This window comes from Hyperoodon ampullatus (genome assembly GCF_949752795.1).
Source record: "Hyperoodon ampullatus genome assembly, chromosome: 9".
In the NCBI taxonomy this organism is placed as follows: domain Eukaryota; kingdom Metazoa; phylum Chordata; class Mammalia; order Artiodactyla; family Ziphiidae; genus Hyperoodon; species Hyperoodon ampullatus.
Window position 1 is genome coordinate 99292455 of NC_136922.1, and position 22798 is coordinate 99315252.

Consider the following 22798-nt stretch of genomic DNA (forward strand, 5'->3'; position numbering starts at 1 on the left):
CACTCATTCTTCTTCTTTTTTTTTTTTTTTTTTTTTTTTTTGCGGTACGCGGGCCCCTCACTGTTGTGGCGTCTCCCGTTGCGGAGCACAGGCTCCGGACGCGCAGGCTCAGCGGCCATGGCTCACGGGCCCAGCCGCTCCGCGGCATGTGGGATCTTCCCGGACTGGGGCACGAACCCGTGTCTCCTGCATCGGCAGGCGGACTCTTAACCATTGCGCCACCAGGGAAGCCCAGCCATTCAGCTTTGTCAGTTGGCCTGGCATTATCAAAAACTGATGAGAGGAAAATGGAAGATAGAAGTCCAAGAAATACTTAAGGTAAAGTTGGAGGATCTTAGATGTTTGGACATTCATCAGGTAGGCATCACACAGTACAGCATGTAAAGATGTAATTTAACATGGAAAGCATTTTCTAAATTGGGTTGAGTGTTAATAATTTATATACTAGATGGTGAGTTTTCCTAACTTCAATTTATTATTGATGTTGTTATTGCTGCTGAAAAGTTGCTTTTTGTGTATCACATGATCCCCACCATAACTGTATGCTCTCCCATCTGCTAAGTATCTAGAAAAATATTAGCCATGAAGAAAATGGGACCATCCAAGACAATTCTAGACTCTCTGCCTCAGAAATGAGTTCATTCTTATCTAGAATGTGTGTGAAGCATTAGGGTTAATATCCAATCTAGCTTGAAACTGTGCTTCTACCTTCACTGACACTAAAACTTCTGAGGGCAAAGGGTTTCTCTCCTTAAGTCAGCTGGAGATTCTATAGTAGATCTTGGTGCAGAAATATCTTGAGGATGAACAGACTGAAAAAATTTGAACAACCCAGAGGGGGAAATGCACAGCTTGCAACTTCTTTTAGATGAACTTTCTTCTTCCAGATTTCCTTTGTCCATCGCCAATCTAATTGAATTTTCCTTGTTATTTCATTCCTCTCAGGGCTCCGCCTATAGTTCTGAAAATTTCTTTTGCCACCTCCTTCTCCTTAAAATATTGCTTTAGAAAATGGGTGCCCATTGCTGCTGAGGAAAATCTATACCTCTCTACCCGTCTCAGTAAGATACCCTCACCTTAATGCTTAGAATAATTGAAAACAAGTGTGTTTTACTCTTTTAATTGAAATAAAGCTAATTTTCTAAACCTGAAGAAGGTCTCTGATGTTGGCAAACCTGTACCTCAGGTCACATACCCGACATTTTGCCTTACACTCTACAGCTGTCACTTTCTCACGGTCCTCTCAAATTCCAAACACATTTCTAAAATTTTATTTCAGTATGCATTTTGTTCTGTGGGAAAGATGGTAATATTTAACATCAATTAATAAATTGCTTGTCTTTATGTCCAGAGAATTTGAAATCATTTTTTTCTGATGGAAGCCTTATTTTTTATCCAAAAAATTTTTTTAATTCACCAATTTTAAAAAATTAATTTATTTTAAAATATTTATTTATTTTATTTATTCTTCTGGCTGCATTGCGTCTTAGTGGCAGCAGGCGGAATCTTCACTGTGGCGCAGGGCTTCTTTCTAGTTGTGGCACGTGGGCTCTGTAGTTTGCGGCACATGGGCTCTCTAGTTGAGGCACATGAGCTCAATAGTTGTGGCATGGGGGCTTAGTTGCCCCGCGGCATGTGGGATCTTAGTTCCCTGACCAGGGATCGAACCTGCATCGCCTGCATTGGAAGGCAGATTCTTTACCCCTGGACCACCAGGGAAGTCCCTATCCAAAAATTTTTGAATGAATTTGCAACGTAAATATATTGAGGCATGAACTTGACTTCAGAGTAGAATTTTGGTACAATTCATTTATGTCATAGCATAAATAATAATAATAGTAGTTTATATGAGCCAGATATATAAATTATTTTTAATCCTCGAAATAATTTAATTCCTTAGATGTAAATATAATCTAATCTTTTTTTTTTTTTTTTTTTTTGTGGTACGCGGGCCTCTCACTGTTGTGGCCTCTCCCGTTGCGGAGCACAGGCTCCGGATGCGCAGGCTCAGCAGCCATGGCTCACGGGCCCAGCCGCTCCGCGGCATATGGGATCCTCCCAGACCGGGGCACGAACCCGTATCCCCTGCATCGGCAGGCGGACTCTCAACCACTGCGCCACCAGGGAGGCCCTAATCTAATCTTATAAATGAGGAAATTAAGGCGTACATTGTGTGAGTATGTCAGAGTTGTAGAGCTGAAACAAAGACCCAGAGACCAGACTCAACACCCACCCTATAAATGGCTTCCTGTATGATCACCTGATTCTCCTTTCTATGCGATTATAACATTCAAAAGTAATCTACTTAATATTATTGTGTTTTGGGTGGAGTGGGTGTTTTGTTTTGGAAATTCTTTTGTTCCTTGAATATAACTTTTATTTCTTGAGGGGTTTTTTTGGCAACCCATTTCTAGCTAGTTTTAATCTCTCATATAAATAAAATCCTATTTTAAAATCAAGCTGAGACTTTAGAAATATTGAACTTGCTTAAAAAGTTTTTGAATTTTCAGAAACCTAAAAATCACACTCACTGCTAAATAATTACTGTTTAGCCATTATTCCTTTACGTAATTAGGTATTTTCATAAGCGTTTACAACAAGGAAGTGATTGGTATAGGCTAACTCTATCTCTCTTTGTTCATTCACTTTTTCCCTTGACCCTTCCCTTTCTTCTCTATAGTTACGATTTGATTTGATGTCACAAGACTTTAAAGAGAAATGATAAGGCAATAAAAATCTAAGTCAATTCTAAGAGCGTTCTCTTTCCCTCTTTACATCCATAATATTAGTAGGAAATTACCATACAATTTGATATTCAAAGCATGTGTATTTTTCTTTATATCCTGTATTCACTAATTCCTTGTCTGAAAGGTAAATATTATATTTTACTTTTCAAAGTTATGGCATTTTTCTGGGGACACTAATTTGAAATTATATTTTCCTTAATCTGTGAGATCATCAAATAATGGGAGATTTCTGAAAGTAATCACTACATAAATTGTGGGTTAGATTTGTTGGTGCTAAAGCACTAAAATGCTATGGAAAAAAGTCATTCTTAATTGCAATTCTGGAAGAACAATTATTCTGAGTTTTGTGATTCTTATGTCCTCATATTAGACTATAATCAAAAGAAAGCTGGTGTACAGAAAGTGAAGAATGCAATAAAGGTTAAGATCAGATTCTATATTCTAAATATTACATATTGATTTAGCCAGCTTCCTCCCAGTTTCCTAACCTTGATCATTGATTTCAAAGATGTTTTATACATGCATTCAGACCACCTTTCCCCAACTGTACCCTTTCTATTAATATTAAAATAATACATCATTAAACATGAATTGTTTCTAAACAACTATCTTCAAAGAGTGTAATCCAGATAACACTAGTTGTCATGCATTTCTCTGAGACCTTTAAAATAGACTGGGGTTTTGGAAGCTACTTTTAGTTTATGCCACTTTCCTCACACAGGCTTTCTCACAATTAATATTTGATTATAATGGGAAGTATCTCATTGTGCCCAGGGCCAATTAGCATTGCCAAAGGCCCAGACTCCAGGTGACTTTCTGTATACCAGGAGCTTTCCTATAAGACTTGACCTCATTATGTTCATCCTTACTAGAGAATGCATCCCAGACAGATCCTATACATCCAGCTACTCAATTCTTCTTGGAGTATACAATCAGAGTGGCGAGAGTTTCTATCCTTGTTAGACACATTTTTCTGGGGGAATTCACTGATTTCTGGGCACAGTTGAACATCTTGATTTCCAGAAGCAAATTCCACTCTAAGGACCACACCTGGAGATATACTCATTGTTTCTTTACTTATTGGAAAGTCCTGATTTTTTTCAGTGCTTCATTAATAGAGTTAGTCACTTCAAAGTGTTATTAAAACCAAAATATTGTGATTCTTTTCATCAGTGAAGTTCCAGAATTTGGGGACGACTTTTGAGATAATTTACCAGGTGGCAGATAACTTACAGGTCTCTGGAATGATTATGATGATGATTTTGATAAGAATGTTTTTTGATGATCTTCATTTTTTAAAGAAAATATGAAGATACTAGATTACCCAGTCAATATTTACCTGAATACATGTCAGTATAAAAGTTATGCATATTTATCTTGGTCTCTTTATTCAATCATTAGCCACCAACTCTGAGGTCAAAAGTGTTATTGATTACTCAGAGGTATAATCCCAGAATCTAGCACAATGTCCAGCTCAATAATAGTAGAAACTCAACAAATATTGGAGATATAAATGAAGGATGAATATGTTGCTTGTGAGGCAATAACTTGTTCCAATTATGGGGTCATGTTAATATAAAAAAATAAGCCCAATAATTTCTGTAGAAGAAGAAAAGAGGACGTGAGTGGTGGGAAACAGGAATTGTCTATCCTTTCTTATTTTATATTACTTCACTTCCAAAATAATACAACTTGCCCATCTTCTTTCCTCATCATGTTTTTGTTTTCTCTTTGTGTGCCTTCGGTCCACTTAGTTTTACTATTCTCAAACTTTGATTGACCTTATATTCTTATATTGAACTAAAGAAACATTTCACTTCATCATACGCTGTCTTCGATTATTTTCAAATACAATGTAATGCACATATCCATGATGAATTCACTCTCTGGAATAAGACAGTCCATGTTTACTATATCTAATAGGCTTCTGGTAGAAGTATCCTGAATCTATTGTTTGGCTTCTCACTTTTACAGGTTCTTAAAGGTTGACTAGGCCAAATGGGCTTAGTACTTCCTACCTTCTCATTAAGAGTTATAATTGAAGTCAAAAAGAATCTTCTTAATGTTAATATCTAATGATGAAAAGGGTGAAGTGGATATGGAGAATGTAGCATTAGAATCTAAGGAATGTCTGATCCTGAAACTACTGAAGTCTTATTTCTTTAAGTATAATTGTGAATTCCAATGTCCGTATCTAGTTAACACAAATTCCAAGCAAAGGTAGTTGCACTACAAAGAATGTGACATTGTTAACTTTCAAACATGTCAAAGTACATTGAAAATTGATGAAGGCAGGGTCTTAGTTCACACTGGCATGAAGTAAGACCATACTATATAGCACAGTGGTGATGCAGGGTGGTTACATGTGTCATTAAAACAAAGTTTTGTTTTGTTTGTTTTTACTCCTTAAGAGAAATGATTACAAACTGGTCAGAATATTTTTGTAGGAAAGCAACACCCTCAGGTATGTCATTTTCTGTTACAAAACAATTAAATAGAAATCTACTGCCAGCTTTTTAAACTCAGTACCCTAATAGATGGATTCAGTTCAAACCTGCTTGAAATAGATACCCACTGAATAGCATCCACTGAGATACTGAAATGGTAATACTTTCAATTGTTTCCACTTTTATTCTTCTATTAAAAAACTTGAACACTACTTTAGTGGCATTTAGTGCAATGGTTAAAATAGACAGGGATAGTTTAAAAATTGACTTCTAAAAAGTTGTGCTCCTGCACAGTATTTTTTTCCTATGACTGGTTTCTTTGAGTTCTTACAAATGGTTGACAACAGTTCTCTACCACAGTGTTTTCGCAAGCGCTCATTGACTTCTGACAGTCTGTGGGAATTAAAATAGAAAAAGGGCATTTTATATGCCATAAGAATGCATCTACTGTATCATTTTATAGGAGGCGAGTTTTACAGCACAAGGATGCAGTTTCCCCTGTTAGTCATCTCTGTGTGTCTTCATTTTCCAGATTGTACCCAATCTGTAGTTCTTACTAGGACAAAACATCCCTTTAAATCAATAGGAAACAAAGCTCTAATAAAGAATGCTGAATCAGGCCCATAACCACCGTACAAATTATGCAGTGAACACACAGCACTGTTTACAGTGGACCTTTCTGAGAAATAACCATAATATTAAATTCAGAGTATATTCCAGGAGTAGGCAAGTCTCCAAAAAATTTTTATTTATCTTGAAAGGCGAATGCTTATTCACGGCATAACATTGAAAGACATGGTTCCTCCTCCTTAGTCCTCCCTAAACATCGTTAGATAGTTAGATGACCAATAATTCTTAACTGTGTCAGTAGAGTCAGTGAAAGGATTGGTTCTGCAGAGATATAAGAATCCCAGTACTATATGTAGACTGGCTGGAAGGAAACTGTATGGAGGATGGTGTGTGGAGAGGTGTGAGCTGGGGAGAAGAGCCTGAGATTTATTATTGAAATGATCTGAATGAGAAAAGAAAATCTGGCTCTCCCTAGATATTCGTAATTCTTCGTACTTGCAATGCATCAGATACCTTGAAGTAGTTACCCGTATGCCTGCTGATTTCAGTTTTGTGTTTGTATCTGTTTGTGTGCGCGTTTGCCTGAATGGAGTTTTCCCGGCAGCAGCGAGTGCTGGGTGTACGTGTGCATGTGTACTGAGTATGAATTAATTACATATTGAAAACATCTGCATTAGCGGCGTCTGCAGTCCCTGCTGCTCCAGTCGGGATGTTCAGCTCCGTCACTTGGTGTTAGGACCACTCGGAAGACCTGCCTGTCGGGCGCCTGATTCTAGTTCCCGGGGGGCCGGAGCTCCCGGGGCCTGTACCATCTCTATCTGAAGGGGAGGAGAGACAGGAGAAGAAGGCATCCGAGCGAAGGCTGCAGCTGGGTGGGGGGCAGTCAGGGCTGGAGCCGGGTTCCAAGATCACACTGCGAATTCCCAACTTCAGCACCGCCTCCCGCCCGGGGAGAGGCGCGCGCCTCCCTCCTCGGCCCGCGCCCCAGCTGAGGGACCCGGGCCCCTGGGTTCCTCCTCTCTTCTGTTTCCCAGCGAGGCGAGGGCAGGGCGGAAGGTTTGTGACAGCCAGAGGGGTAAGGTAAGGAGAAGCAGGCGGCGGCGAAGGAGGAGCCAGGGAGGGGCCTGGGGAGGGGGAGAGGAGGGAGGGCTCCTTCCCCCCCGCCTCGCCCGCCGCCCGGCTTCGCAGGTGCTGCTGGCGGCGGCGTTTCCAGCCCTCCGGCCGCGGCCGCCGCTGCTCGCGCTGCACTGCCTGGGAGATGCTGCCCCGCGCCGCGCCGCGCTGAGGCCGTGCGTGCGCCCGCCCGTGCGCCCGCCCGTCCGCCGGCCCGGCTGCGTGCTCCGCTCCGCGCAAACACAGTCGCTCCATGTGAGCTGGCAGGCGACTGGAAACCCCTCCGAGTCACGCTGCCCAGCGGCCGTGGGAGCGCTCGCCCGCAGTGGCGACCTCAGCACCGCTGTCTCCGGCGTGCTCTCTGCTCCTCCGCTCTTCTGGTTTTCCGCCTCGTCCCCTGGTGATTTTTTTTCTTTTTTTTTTTCCCCGAGAGGGAGAGGGCGGGGTAGGTGTCCCCTCCTCTGCTCCCCCCTCCCTTTCCTTCTCGGTTTGAATTCTTCCCCCTGGCGTTGGTTCGCAGAGCAAGAGGCAAGACCCGCGCGGAGGGAAGAAGAAAGCTGCGACCGCCCTGCTGCTCCCAGCCCCGCCGGACTGGAGCCCGGAGCGGGTGAGGGGCGAAGAGGAGGAAGTAGGAGGGGCTTGGCTTTCGGTCGTGCCTGAGGACGGCCCATCTCCCTCCGAGAACCCCTCGGAGAGGCGGACGGCGTCTCTCCGCAGCGAGCCTTTGGAGTACCGCGAGCCAGGAGGCGAAGGATGCCGGTGGCCCGGGGAGCCGGCTGCGGGGCAGCGCTTTCGCTCTGGCTGGTCGGCAGCATCCTCTGCAGAGCCTGGACGGCTCCCGCCACGTCCCGTAAGTAGCCCTCCCGCGAGCTCGCTCCGCGCTGGAGCAGTTTCAGTGCCGCATTGATGTTCCACCCCAGGGTACCAACTCGGAGGTGCCTTCTGAGGTGTCGCAGCCTGATGTGTGTGTGTGGCTCCTCTGTAACGCACTTGCGGCCACTGCAGCAGGGGACACTCCAAACCCCGCGCTCCGGGTTGCGGGGAGAGGGTTTTTGAAGCGGGCGATGTTTCTAGAAAGTTGTTTCTGGCCGTGGAGATTGGTTGGCAACTGCTCGGTTAGAGTGATTAGTGTCGGGGACAGCGTCTTAGGAGTTATTCTTCCACTTTGGTGTGTTTGTGTAGAGGAAGTTCATTGCCTTTTGCTTAGGTGGGTCAGTGAATGAAAAGTGAAAACATGGCAAAAATAAGTTTCTTATTTTTATTTATGGTTTTAACTTAAATAAGCACGGCTATGGGAGTGAAAAAGGAGCGTCTTTTGGGGTCCTATGGACTTCTGTTCGCCCCCCCCACCCCAGCCCCAAGTTAATGACCGTTTAGTACTTGCTTATTATAATGGAAGACAGTGAATCCAATACTGTAGCTGAAATTGCTTTAATTCTCTGGTAGCTAAGTGCAATGCAGTCTAGGACTTGGGGCAGTCAGTGCAAAATAGCATTAATGCGGTAATGAACAGATTTCTTAAAAGAGTTCTCAGAAAAAATGATGCTGTTTATTATGTTTATCTCTGTGTGTTTTGGCTAGTTTTTCTAGAAAAGATTGTTCATTTGTTCGTGAGGTTAGAAAGAGTAGAAAGAAATGGAAGATTCCAGCCCATCGTCTGCATTGCTTTAGAAGTGCGTATTGTGCATCTAGAGAGGAAATGCATGAGCGCTCCTTTGGTTCAGAAAGAGTTAAATACTAGAAAGATAGCCTGTAGGAATCTTAGGGTAATATTCATAAGACATACTTGTTTCTGAGAATGGACGACTTGTTAAAGAATCATCATGGAGATTTTAGAGTTTCAAAATAAGCGTTTTCCATGCAGGAAAAAAAGTTTAGTGTTTTCCAGAATTCATATATGAAGTAGTACTATCTCTATCAGATCCTGGGATTCATTAATGCAACTTTGTCCATATGTTAATATTAATGCTCTTATTCCAGTGTGTAAGTAAATATTGCTAAGAATAAACGTTGAAAAAGGACTTCATAAGTTGTGCTAAAGGATCTACTAAATAATATTATCATATGATGAACCAGTATTACTGTTTTGACATATTCTCCGAAGTAGAGTACTTGGTTCTCTTTCCTTGCATTTGTAATGAACTTGAAATGAATTTTTATAGTTTTTTCCAAAGTAGATTAAACCTCAAAAACATGATGTGTTATTAATATTTAATGTCAGTTTTATAGATTTAAATATAAATTGTGCAGCTATTAATGCTCGGTATTAATATTTACATAAAAACATGTTACTAGATTCTGAGAAAACTATTCTGATGAAATTTCAGTTTCCATGTCAAGGTCTGGTTATATAGAACTAATTGCCACTTTTCTCAGAAAATAAACTCATTATACATTCAATTTACTATGTTCACGGATTGAAGGCCCTCAGAGCCAGAGTTTTTCCTGATCTTTCTGTTTACTTTAATTATAATGAATCAATCTGAAAAATTCACCGTATGTCAAGAATGGCTTACCTTCAGTCATTGGGTTAGTATATTTTAAGAATGGAAAGGTTGTTTACTTCTGAAATGTATTCTTAGTTCTTACAACTTAGAATTTGGCAACAGGGGAAGAGGGAAGAGCAGAGACCACTACTTTTAAGATAGTTAATAGTTATGTTCAATTATTCAGATTATTTATTTAGCTCTTATTCCTCATTGTTGAAAACGTGTAATGGCTTAATTAATATGACTTTTTCTTTCATTTGAATCTAAATTGCGACCAAAACTCAAAGTTGCCCCCATCCTAGAAATGAATTAAATAAATAAGAATGATATTGATTTTACTGATTAGAATGAGCTTCACGTACTCAGTACTTTAAATTTATACTTCTACCGTTAATGAAAAATTGTATTTATAGTATATGCAGCTCTGAAGAAGTTAGATAGTTAAATTCTTAATACTAAAAGCATCCAAAGGAGAGAAAAAATGGTAACTACACGAAAGTAAGATAATGAACAACTCAACCAGGAGAGGTCATCACAAGACAAAAAGTAGCCTAAAAGTCTAAAAGTCATGTTTTTATTTGGTACCCATTTTTAAAATATGATGACTATGCTAAAACTTTCAGTCCCCAAATAACTTTTTAATATGATGGACATTTTTTGAAGATGCAGGTAATATTTTTAAATTTGGTAAGAATACCATTTCAGATATACATTGGTTTCTGGCTTATTTCTTCTTCTCTGTTATTGAACTATATATGCATATGCTGTTCCTGTTAATACTATCTATTTTGTAACTAAACTAAAATAAACTTTAAAGAAGCTTATCTCTAGGATGAAGTAGAAGTGGAATTTAATTTCTTGGCAGATAGTGGAAATGAGCTGCTGCTGAGCCCATGGAATCATAGAGCCTCCCTTCTTGTAAATGTATATGTACAGGGCACATATATAAAGTTTAAGTGGAATATTTTACTCTTAGGGAGTTGCATTTATTTGAACATATTTGAAAGACCCTGACAGTACAGGTCTAAATGATGAGCTTGAGCTAACATTTAGTGAATTTAATTTGTTACTAAATTTTGGCTTAAGCAGTGCTTTCTGATAAAAGTCACTTTACATTATTTTATATAGCCATTAAACTATAATTTCACTGTCACATTTGAGAAGTGTGCTCCAATACTTTGTAACAAATATATTTTTACATATATAAGTACAAATGTGTATAAATATATACATATACATACATATGGTAAAATCCTTTAAATATATATTATGTAATATATAGAGATATAATATTATTTAATATAGATATATATTTAGTATATGTAAAATATGTGTATATTTATATATTTGCTAACAAGTCTTTCAAGGGGTTTAAGTTGCTTACAAGTTAATAGATAGGTCTTTTTGTGCAAGTATTTCAAGTAACTAAACCAACAATATCAAAACAATAGTATATTTTTCTATTTTCTCTCTCTTTTATTCATATACCACCCTTAAAATGGTATCTTTCAAGTAGTTGAATTAAATGTAAAATATATAAATAAATATAAAGGCAAATACTATTAGTTTATACTGAGCTTGTACATAGTAATGAGTTTGTTTTAATAAAATGAATTTAACTTAAAAAGTGCTTTAGGCTAGCAAAATTTATTGATTGACAAGAGGCAGTACATTATTTACTTAATGCAAACTAATGAAAAGTATTATTTACTCACTAGAGAGAAATATATAATCCTGATTTCATTGTAGGCACTGATATTCAGGAAACAGGGATCTTTGTCTAAGTTTTCTCCTGTAACATCAATACATGGAAAAAGTAGGTAAAAAAATGAATCCACAAGTTCAAAATAGTTTTTATTAACTTTTATACAGGTATAAACATACAGCATATCATCTTTAGATAAATAACATCAAAGTTATTTGATGTGCATCATATATATTTAAAAATCACACTTGTAATATTTTTTTCTGTTCTAACTGGCAGAACATTTCAAGGTCTGTAACTTCTTTGAGATTTTAAATCACTTGCCTTAATTATAAATTCTTCCAGAGAAAATCTTAATAAGTCTTTAAAAGTGAACTAGTAAGTCTTCTTGTTTGATGTATCCTTTTCATGATTGAAACATAAAAAGAATTTGATGTACCTCCCCTTGGCTTGCTTCTCTTTTTTAAAGTAGATTTTATTTCTTGTAAATGTTGTACAGAATCGGGAGAGATTCTTACTTCAAATCCAGTGGGTGATTACCTTAAAAATATTAAACATATAGAGAACCAACTTCTGCATGTTGTCTCTCTGTACTGATTGATATTAATGGGATAAAGAAATAAATGTGTAATTTCAAAGTTTTCCCATATCTAATTGATTTGAGAAGTGCTTTATTTTATCATTCATCACTGTGTACTAAGTTAAACAACAGAGCACATAATAATTTAAGCCTCACAAATACAGTGTTATGGAAATAAAGTGAGTGCTATATTTATATCTATATCTGAAATTGAATGTTATCAGTTTTCTAGAGAGATACATATTTTAAGATAAGTAGCTTGTAGAAAAATAGGTATATTTCTATATTCATCCCATATTTGGCCACTGGAAGAAATTATATGTTTATTTTTGCCATTTTACTATGTAAGAATAATGATGAAATGATCTTCATGTAGGCTTTAACTTTTCAAATGAGAAACTTAAAAGAGACTACTTCTTAACAGGGTGCTCAGTTAAAACAGTGCATCTTCCCATCTCCTGGGATCTAGAGAACCTGTCTGTTGTAGTTCTGACCAACTAAAGATATTGTTGGGGTTTTGAGGTGCAACCTCTTTCTCCGTCTTAATGTTTTCTGTTATGTGGAGAAAACCGCACTTGTAACATTCTTAGCTTCTATCTCTACTGTTCCAGTGAACGGTATTCAGTTCGAATTCCATCCCAGGTTAGGTAGAGAGATTTACCTGTTAGGTGACTTTGGGAGAAGGACCTAGTTGAGCTGAGCCCTTCCTCCTTCTTCCTTCCAGGCTGCCTGCAGAAGGTATAGATTCTACTAAAAGACACACAAGAGTAGGCTATGCCTCTGCAATAACTTCCATGATAATATGAGGAGACTTATGCTGTTCAACTCTTCCTATGGCTAGAAGGTCTGTTTAATTTCAGGATTAAGGTTGATGCATCCCATGGTTGCCACGCATTGAAGTACTTTTCCTCTGTATTAGCAATTACTATGTAAAGGGTGTTATTTGCTCTCCATCTGTGGCTTCTTTTCTAATCGAGAACTCAGGGAGAGAAAAGAGTGCTGTTTATTGTCCTCTATCAAACCCCCAAATATTAAAATTGCCAGTAATAAGCGTATTTAGTATTGAACTAAATGAGCGTGGTTAAAAACCAGCAATGAAATAAGACTTGTTTTTTCCCCTTTGAGGTTGAGTTGGAGAATTTACTTAAACTATGACCGTCAAGCCCTTCTCTTCATTCATTCGTTCATTCATATCTGCATGGTCCTATTAGTGATATTTATTTTAGAGAGACATTTAAAAAAGCATTTCTTTATCTGTGGTTAATAACATTACCATTATAAACACATCTTGGTTGTGGACGGTAGTGGCTATACATTCAATTCCATGTTGTCCATTTAAGTATCAGGTGAGTTTGACATGCCTTGAGTTGGTAGTTACTTGCTGTTCGTGTTCCTACTGCACAGTTATGAATGGTTGGGTCAATTATTCTAAAAAAAAAAAAAAGGAGGCATTTGCATTTTGAAGACCAAATTGATAATTTCCTTAATTGTAAATTTTGAAAAAGAGCTTGTTAAACTCTTACTTAGTTCATTTTTGGGGTAGACTATTCATAATAACAGCTTGAAGTAACTGATTTTTTTTTTTAAAATAGCATCCAGATTTTAAAACCTCCCCTGATAGGAAATCTGGAAATAAAGATGTATTCGTTGGCTCTGAGTTTGCTTGCTGAAGAGATCACATTTCTGATATACTGTAAAAGTGCTGAAAAATACCGGCAAGCTCCCGAGGGCCATAGTCTACATTATCCTTATGATTTACATTTGTTTGAAATGCTTTCATAAACATACGTAGTGATATATTCTTTAATGTTTTCACATTTAGGAAGGAGGTAAAATTAGTTCCAGGGAATATTTTTTACCAGGAAAAATTATCCCCAAAGATATGTAAGGTTCTTCTTCCCTTTTCCAGTACTTTCACCCCTGCTTTGTTGCCGTGGGTTGGTGGTCTTAGTGATCAATGCGTATCATAGAAAATGGCGATGATAAAGGTTAGCCTTCAAAGTCAGGCTCCGCGCTGCTGTCTTGTGTGGTGCATCTACATTGGAATCAAGTTACATAAAGCTTAATTAAATTCAACAAGGATTTGCTCACTTCTCTGCAGTTAGAGTCATATTGAAAAAGGACATAAAAAGACACATTTTGCCTCGACCCCTAAGTTTCTACCAGCCACTATAACAATGTCAGCTAAGTCATTCAATTATATTGGCTTGGCCAAAAAGTTCGTTCGGGTTTTCTGTAAGATATAGTATTGTTTAAAAGGAATACATGGGCAAAGTAAATACCTATACTCTGAATTAACAAAACAGTTTATTATGTGGTGAAATACCATGCTTTGCCAAAGAATACATTTATCTGTAAGAATATTCTCTTAAAATGGAAGGTGCTTATTATTACTTGTAAATCATACAGACTCAAATGCTTATTGTGAACTAACATAAATTGTATATTGATTAAAATGCATCACGCTGTTAACTCATTTTTCTAGGCATTCATCTCTTACTTAATGGGAACCAAGTTATTAAACAACTTTATAAGTAAATATTTACCTTCATATACTCTATAGATACTTTTCGGATATTGGACAAAATATATGGACGGAAGAACTACATGAAAAAAAATCAACCTAATTATGTAATGTGGCCAAATTTTAGCATATTTTAGGGGTATCACTTGTTTAAAATTTGTTAATTACACATGAACAATGACCTGTTCTTCATTAAATTACTTACTTGTTAATAAATTTAAGCTTGAAATTTATAGAATGTATGTAGTTATTTGAAAAATTTTTGATTCAAACAAAAATAATGTCTGGAAAATCATATATGAATATCAGTTTTTTCAGGTGATTAAATGAATATGCTATTAGTTTAATGTTTTTAATGTCAGCTGATCTAAGAAAACGTGATTCAGACTTTTTTTTTTTTTTTACGTTACACGGGACTCTCACTGTTGTGGCCTCTCCCGTTGCGGAGCACAGGCTCCGGACGCACAGCCTCAGCGGCCATGGCTCACAGGCCCAGCCGCTCCGCGGCATGTGGGATGTGGGATGTGGGATCCTCCCGGACCAGGGCACGAACCCGTGTCCCCTGCATCGGCAGGCGGACTCTTAACCACTGCGCCACCAGGGAAGCCCAATCCAGACTTCTTGTTTCTCCCTACATGCTTGTAGTCACAATAACACATGAGTTTGATGCCACCATCAAGGCAAATGTTGCTAATCTATCATGGCATTTTTTTTCTCAGTGAGTCTAAATATGGCCACAGAATTAAATTCTTCTGGACACAATCTACCAGACAACCACATATAATCTCATGAGACTTGATCTATAAAATAAAACTTTATTTTTTACTTATGCCATGTATGGTATCAGCACCAGAGGTTTTTCAGCTGATTTTTGTTAGTGAGAAAATACACTCATTGTTAGTTAAATCACATGATTAATATTAAATGTTATCGTGTGAAAAGAATATTTAGAAGAATTTATGTCTCCCTTACAGTAGAAGAGGTTTTTAATGGTAGTGATGAAATCTCCAAGAATACAATTTCATCTTACCTCATGCATATCTGTAGTATATGTGAGGTTTACTCAGATATCTTGACAGTGGCAGGTAAATTCCTCATGGCTAGTTTAAAGCAGATGCTAGTATTGTTTGCTATGCTTTTTGGCTGTCTGGAGTATGGAATTAAGAATAACCATTTTATTACATCAGTTGACAAAGATAATACTGTGTCAAAAATATCAGGGTGGGGCTTCCCTGGTGGCGCAGTGGTTGAGAGTCTGCCTGCCGATGCAGGGGAAATGGGTTCGTGCCCCGGTCTGGGAAGATCCCACATGCCGCGGAGCGGCTGGGCCCGTGAGCCATGGCCGCTGGGCCTGTGTGTCCGGAGCCTGTGCTCCGCAACGGGAGAGGCCACAACAGTGAGAGGCCCACATACCGCAAAAAAAAAAAAAAAAAAAAATCAGGGTGTCATAATTGGGTATTTATATTGCTTCTACTATTAAGAATGCAAAAATAAGCAACCTCTGTCAGATATTTACATACTGATGGGTTTATTTGTGTGGAATTGATGTCAAAGACTGGGGTGCTTGATCAAAAAGTACATATCTTTCCTTGGACTTCGCTGGTGGTGCAGTGGTTAAGAATCCACTGGCCAGCACAGGGGACATGGGTTCTATCCCTGGTTGGGGAAGATCCCACATGCCGCAGAGCAACTAAGCCTGTGCGCCACAACTACTGAGCCTGCACTCTAGAGCCCATGAGCCACAGCTTCTGAGCCCGCATGCCACAACTACTGAAGCCTGTGTGCCTAGAGCCCATGCTCGGCAACAAGAGAAGCCACCACAATGAGAAGCCCGCGCACCACAACAAAGAGCAGCCCCTGCTCACAGCAACTAGAGAAAGCCCGTGCGCAGCAACAAAGACCCAATGCAGCAAAAAAAAAATAATAATAATAAAATAAAATTAAAAGAATATAGATCTTTTCTTTAATAAATGTTTCCTGGGCTTCCCTGGTGGCGCAGTGGTTAAGAGTCCGCCTGCCGATGCAGGGGACACAGGTTCGTGCCCCGGTCCGGGAAAATCCCACATGCCGCGGAGCAGCTAGGCCTGTGAGCCATGGCCGCTGGGCCTGCGCGTCTGGAGCCTGTGCTCCGCAACGGGAGAGGCCACAACAGTGAGAGGCCCATGTCCGGCAAAAAAAAAAAAAAAAAAAAAGTTTCCTGATTGAGTTCTAGAAATCTGTAATAACATTACATTTTCAGCACCAATCAGTTAGTGCCCTTTTCCAGAACTTCAGGCATCAATAGATATTAGTATGCTTTAAAATTGTTGCCAGTTGATATGAATACCCATATTGGTGGATTGCAGACTTCAGGTCAGGCACTACTCTTTAGATGTATTCACTCATTTAGTCCTTACAACAGTGCTTCAGTTTGCAGGTAGGAAAACTGAGGCAGACAGAAAAATGAAGTACCTTGCCCAGTCTACCCATATGGTCTATCCCTACAGCTGGTGCTCTTAACCATAGTGCCTCTGGATGAGTGAAATAGTATGACATTGATTTCCAGTTCTCTAATACTGATGTTCAGCTTGCATCTAGGCAATATTTTAAGGGTTAATTACCTTCTTGTATAGAGTTATAGGGGAAAGAAACCTGTCATCATAGTGTTTGTATTTCAATGATAACATTAAATAATAATGCAGACAATGTTGTATATGTTCTACCTCTTCATAATAAAGTGATTTTACAATGCAATTCTATCTTTTGGGTACTATTAGCATAATTATAATAATCATGTGGTGAAAATATTTACTTAAATCTATGGAAAATATTTGTTAAAATGCTTTGTCAGATAGGAATAAAAGCTGTTTTAAACTGGTTCTCAGGAAATTTTGCAGTCTGTATCCAGAACTGTAAATATTATTGCCATTACTAAAGGTTAAAAGATGATACCTGTGTAATGTATAACCATTGTTATGAGTATCAGTTTCACGTGATGTCTAAACTGTAAAACTTTTCTTGAGAGTCTTGTCAAGAGGAAGACTTCTTTTACTTTAATGGCAGTGGGAAAATATTTGTCTCAAAAATAGTTGTCAGTTCTAGTGCTTAAATATCCCTCGTATCTATTCCCTTCTCTCCATCCCCATCACCATAGCTATGGTTAAGATTTTCAGCATTTCCCTCTGGCATTAATTTAGTAGCCTCCTAGTATGCTTCCTTGCTCTTCATGTTTCTCCTCTAGTTTATCATGGATATCTATGCCAGAAATACTTTCCTAAATCACAGATCTTGGCACCGTGCTCCACTTCTCTGGTTCTTGTCTGTCCCTTTAATACAATCTCCCCCTAACCCAACATTTGCACCCCATAACCTTGCCATACTGAAATCCTTGCAACTTCTCTAATACAACATGCTGTTTCTAATCACATTTCTCTTATGCCTTCTTACATCTGGTTCCCTCCCGAAATGCCTTTTCCTATTATATATATGCTGATTTAGAAAAATCTAATATATGGCCCAAACCTCAGAACTTTGGAGCAGATTAGAGGTACCATCACCTCCCTGTGGTGATTTGGTCTAATTGCAGGCAAGATATCAAGCTGATAATAAGCAGTTTCTCTGCTATTCGAACTTACAAGGGATAGAGTGATGAAAAATAATGCAAGTTACCTTCAATTATCTGATGTTGGAGTGAGAAATTACCCAAATTGCTGACACTAAAGGAAGGCAAGAAAAGTTTTTTTTTTTTTTTTTTTTTTTTTTTGCGGTACGCGGGCCTCTCACTGTTGTGGCCTCTCCCATTGCGGAACACAGGCTCCAGACGCGCAGGCTCAGCAGCCATGGCTTACCGGCCTAGCCGCTCTGCGGCATGTGGGATCTTCCCAGACCGGGGCACGAACCTGTGTCCCCTGCATCGGCAGGCGGACTCGCAACCACTGCGCCACCAGGGTAGCCCCAGAAAAGTTATTTTTAAATGATAAAACACAGATACTTGTTTGTCATTGTTTATAGATGAATATTAATCTACCATCTCAAGGGAAATAATGAAACCATGCTGTGAAAGCTCTACAACTTCTCCAACCCTTTTCCTACATGGCTCTATTTTATAGTATTTTCTGTACTTCACTTAAGCCATATAGTTGGTCAGACTCGTTAAAAGCCAAGCATGACTGCCCTTTTCAAAACACGTTTTTTCAAAGAAATACCTGTAATCTGCATGCAAATTGAAGACAGATGTCAACAAAATAATTACTGTGCCTAACAGGTACTTTAAATAGAGTGCTTAAATTGTCAAAAGATCTTGTAAATGATAGAGGTAGTTGCAGAGAAACTCGATAATTACATATATTTAGTGTATATTAATCCAGTATATTAGTTGATATTGTCAAAGTTGCTATAGAATGTCAGTGAATTTCATTTTGATTTTTAATATAACAAAAATATCCTTTGATGAATACAAAAAGTAGGCGCTTATATTCCATGTGTTTATATTTTGAATTGACTCTTTTCATCCGTACATGTGAAACTTTGTACATGCTGCACCACATCCTTAAAAATATCCTCCAGCCTTGCCGTTTCAAAGTTGACCATCCAGCAAAATCTGTTTCAAAATTTATATCCTTTACAGTGATACCCCAGCACTGCCTACACATAACACAAGTTACTCCCATTTCTTTTTTAAAAAAATAAAATTATTTATTTATTTTTGGCTGCATTGGGTCTTCATTGCTGCGTGTGGGCTTTCTCTAGTTGCAGCGAGCGGGGGCTACTCTTTGCAGCGGTGCACGGGCTTCTCATTGCAGTGGCTTCTCTTGTTGCGGAGCACAGGCTCTAGGTGCTGGGGCTTCAGTAGTTGTGGCTCACAGGCTCTAGAGCGCAGGCTCAGTAGTTGTGGCCCACGGGCTTAGTTGCTCTGCGGCATGTGAGGTCTTCCCAGACCAGGGATTGAACCCGTGTCCCCTGCATTCCCAGGCTGATTCTTAACCACTGTGCCACCAGGGAAGTCCAGGTTACTCCCATTTCTCTTAGCCCACAGTTTGCACAGACACAGCCTACATTATGTTCTTAGATTAATAGATTTAAGGGTGTAGTTGTATCAAAAGAACTAGATTTCAATAAACATCTTTTACCATATTAGGTAGTGTACTAGTTGCATTGAATTATCATATAAAATTAGTCCATTACCTCCCTTTTAGAATACTCAAAGCAGAAGGATGCTCAAAAAATTTAAAGCGCACTGATTTCACATTTATACAGTTCTTACTTTTATCAAGTTATCCCATATACTAACACAAAATTCTACGTTTTCATAAACTCCTGCCATTAGTTCTAGCTGGGCTTTAAGGTAATAAAAGCTTAATATCTACCCCATATTCTGCTACCATAAAGTATTTGAAGACAGATATCATAAAGTCTGATTAAATATAATTTTAATAGTCACTATTTTTGTAGATAGCTAATTAATATATCAATTAAAAGAAAATACTATGCTATATATTTATTTATATCCCCCAGATTACCTATAGCATTTCTAGGTATATAAGCATTGTTAAGTATAATGGAATTGAATTGATGGGTTAGTTCTGTGTATAAATTGTGCAAATAGCTAGGATGTAGCAACAAGTAAGGATTTCTTTTCTTAGTTGTATTCTTATAGCTAAAAGCATTGTAATCAGAAGTAATATAATTTTAACATAATAGTAGTTACAATAAAGTTCTCTGTAAGGAGTAATCCTCGTATTATAAAAATACTGCCTTGAAACTGACCTGTGTGTATGAATCAAAAAAAGAAAAAAAAGAAACTAAGTATTTCAGAGGACTATCGTTCAAAAGTAACAGGGCTTTTGACATTATTTTAAAGGCTAATTTACATCTATTTGCTCAAAGTGAAAGATAACATAGTCTTGAATTTCAGTTTATTATTTGGTCTTTGCCCAAAGTATATTAGAAAAATATTACTGCAATTTGAGTTGTCTTCATATCATGGAAACATGGTTTAATGTTATCTAATTATTGTATACAATGATCTGAAGTATTTCAGTTTTACAGAGATTATATCATCACCCAAAACATAAGTTTTGGAATTTAAAATGTATAACTGCACATTTTTATTTATTTTATTTTATTATTTTTGTAACATCTTTTAATTGGAACCTAAAGAATGGGAAGGAACTACCCAAGAAAAGAGTAGAGGAAGAATGTTCCAAGCAGAAGAGGACAACTATGCAATTCCCAACTATGCAATTGGCCAAGTTTGGACCTCCCTCTGATGGGGAGGTATCTAGTGATTTTGGAACAAGTCTTTTGTAAAGCATGTGACAAAAATAAAGCTTTGAAAGAGTAAATGACACTGTTTAATAGTTTATCAACAAGTAGAGAGAACATAAATCTTTGCTGGACAAAATATAGAGAATGAACATTTATTATCTTTAATAAGAGAATAATATATATGTTACCAGTTTTGTTAAAAATAAGCATTAAGAAAATCTTACCCTCTGTGAATGAACTTGACTATCAGCCAAGCCAATTAATATATGACAAAGGAGCCAAGACTATATGATGGGGAAAGTACAGTCTTTTCAATAAATAGTGTTTGGGAAACTGCACAGCCACATGCAGAAGGATGAAACTGGACCACTGTCTTACACCATATGCCAAGATCAACTCTAAGTGGATTAAAGACTTGAATGTGCAACATGAAACTATAAAACTCCTAGAAGAAAACATAGGTAGTAAGCTCCTTGACTTTGGTCTTGGTGATGCTTTTTTAGATCTGACACCAAAAGCAAAGGTAACAAAAGCAAAATAAGTACATGGGATGACAAACTAAAAAAGATTCATCACAACAAGGGAAATCATCAACAAAGTGAAAAGGCAACCTACAGAATGGGAGAAGATATATGAAAATCATATGCAGTAGTCCCTCCTTATCCACGGTTTCACTTTCCAAGGTTTCAGTGAACCAAGGTCAACTGCAGTCTGAAAATATTAAATGGAAAATTCCACAAATAAGCAATTGGTAAGTTTTACATAGTGCACCATTCTGAGTAGCTTGATGAAATTTCATGCCATCCTGCTCTGTCCTGCCCAGGACATGAATCATCCCTTTGTCCAGCATATCCTGCTCCTTAATCACTTAGTAGCCAACCTGGTTATCAGATTGACTGTCCCGGTTTTCAATTCACTGTACTGACTGTGGCAGTGCTTGCATTCAAGTAGCCCTTATTTTACTTAATAATGGCCCCAAAGTGCAACAGTAGCAATGCTGGTAGTTCGGATATGCCAGAGATAAGCCATAACGTGCTTCCTTTAAGTCAAAAGGTGAGCGTTTTCAACTTATTGAGGAAAGAAAATATGCCGAGGTTGCTAAAACTTACGGTAATAATGAGTCTTCTATCCGTGAAATTGTGAAGAAGGAAAAAGAAATTCATTCTAATTTTTATGTTGCACCTCAAATTGCAAAAGTTATGGACCCTTTATTACAGTATATTGTTATAATTGTTTTATTATTAGTTACTGTTAATCTCTTACTATGCCTGATTTATAAATTAAACCTTAGGTATATATGTATATATAGGAAAAATACATAGTATATATAGGGTGTGGTACTCTCCATGGTTTTAGGCATCCACTGGGGGTCTTAGAACGTATACCCTGTGGATAAGGGGGGGGGACTACTGTATCCAATAAGGGGTTAATATTCAAAATATATAAAGAACTTATACAACTCAATAGCAAAAAAACCAAACCGTCTGATTAAAAATGGGCAAAAGATCTGAATAAATACTTTCCTGAAGAGGACAAACAGCCAACAAGTACATGAAAAGATGCTCAGCAACAGTAATCATCAGGGAAATGCAAACCAAAAGGGCAATGAGATATCACCTCACACCTGTTAGGATGGCTATTATCAAAAGGACAAGAACTAACAAGTGTTGGTGAGGATGTGAAGAAAAGGGAACTTTTGTTCACTGTGGGTAGGAATGTAAATCTGTGCAGTTACTATGGAAAACCATATGGATGTTCCTCAAAAAATTAAAAATTGAATTACCAGGGCTTCACTGGTGGTGCAGTGGTTGAGAGTCTGCCTGCCGAGGCAGGGGACACGGGTTCGTGCCCTGGTCCGGGAAGATCCCACATGCCACGGAGCGGCTGGGCCCATGAGCCATGGCTGCTGAGCCTCCGCATCCGGAGCCCGTGCTTCGCAACGGGTGAGACCACAACAGTGAGAGGCCCACGTACCGCAAAAAAAAAAAAAAAATTAAATTACCATATGATTTAGCAATTCCACTTCTGGGTATTTACCTGAAGAAAATGAAAAGACTAATTTGAAAAGATATATGCACTGCAGTATTATTTACAATAGCCAAGTTACGGAATCAACTTAAGTGTCCATTGAATGGTGAATGGATAAAGAAGATGTGATATATATATATCAAAGATATATTGGAATATTATTTAGCCATAAAAAGGTTGAAACCTTGCCATTTGTGACACATGGGTGGTCCTAAAGGACATATGCTAAGTGAGATAAGTCAGAGAAAGAGAAACACCATAATCTCACTTATATGTGAAACCTAAAAAACAATATATTAATAAATCAAGCATGTAGTTACAGAGAATTGACTGGTGGTGGCCAGAGGTG

General features: G+C 38.2%; 1 protein-coding gene across 1 annotated transcript in view; it reads left to right on the forward strand.

Annotated features, from left to right (window-relative positions):
• The window catches only part of CNTNAP2 (contactin associated protein 2), a gene marked incomplete at both ends in the record, with an annotated part of 2063650 nt that overhangs the window by 13843 nt on the left and 2027009 nt on the right, over positions 1-22798 (forward strand). Inside the window, 4 exons of the mRNA XM_079711872.1 lie at positions 6501-6839; positions 6953-7277; positions 7398-7484; positions 7560-7727. Of these exons, the coding sequence (XP_079567998.1) occupies positions 6501-6839; positions 6953-7277; positions 7398-7484; positions 7560-7727 (919 nt within the window). The remainder of the gene's footprint in view (positions 1-6500; positions 6840-6952; positions 7278-7397; positions 7485-7559; positions 7728-22798) is intronic.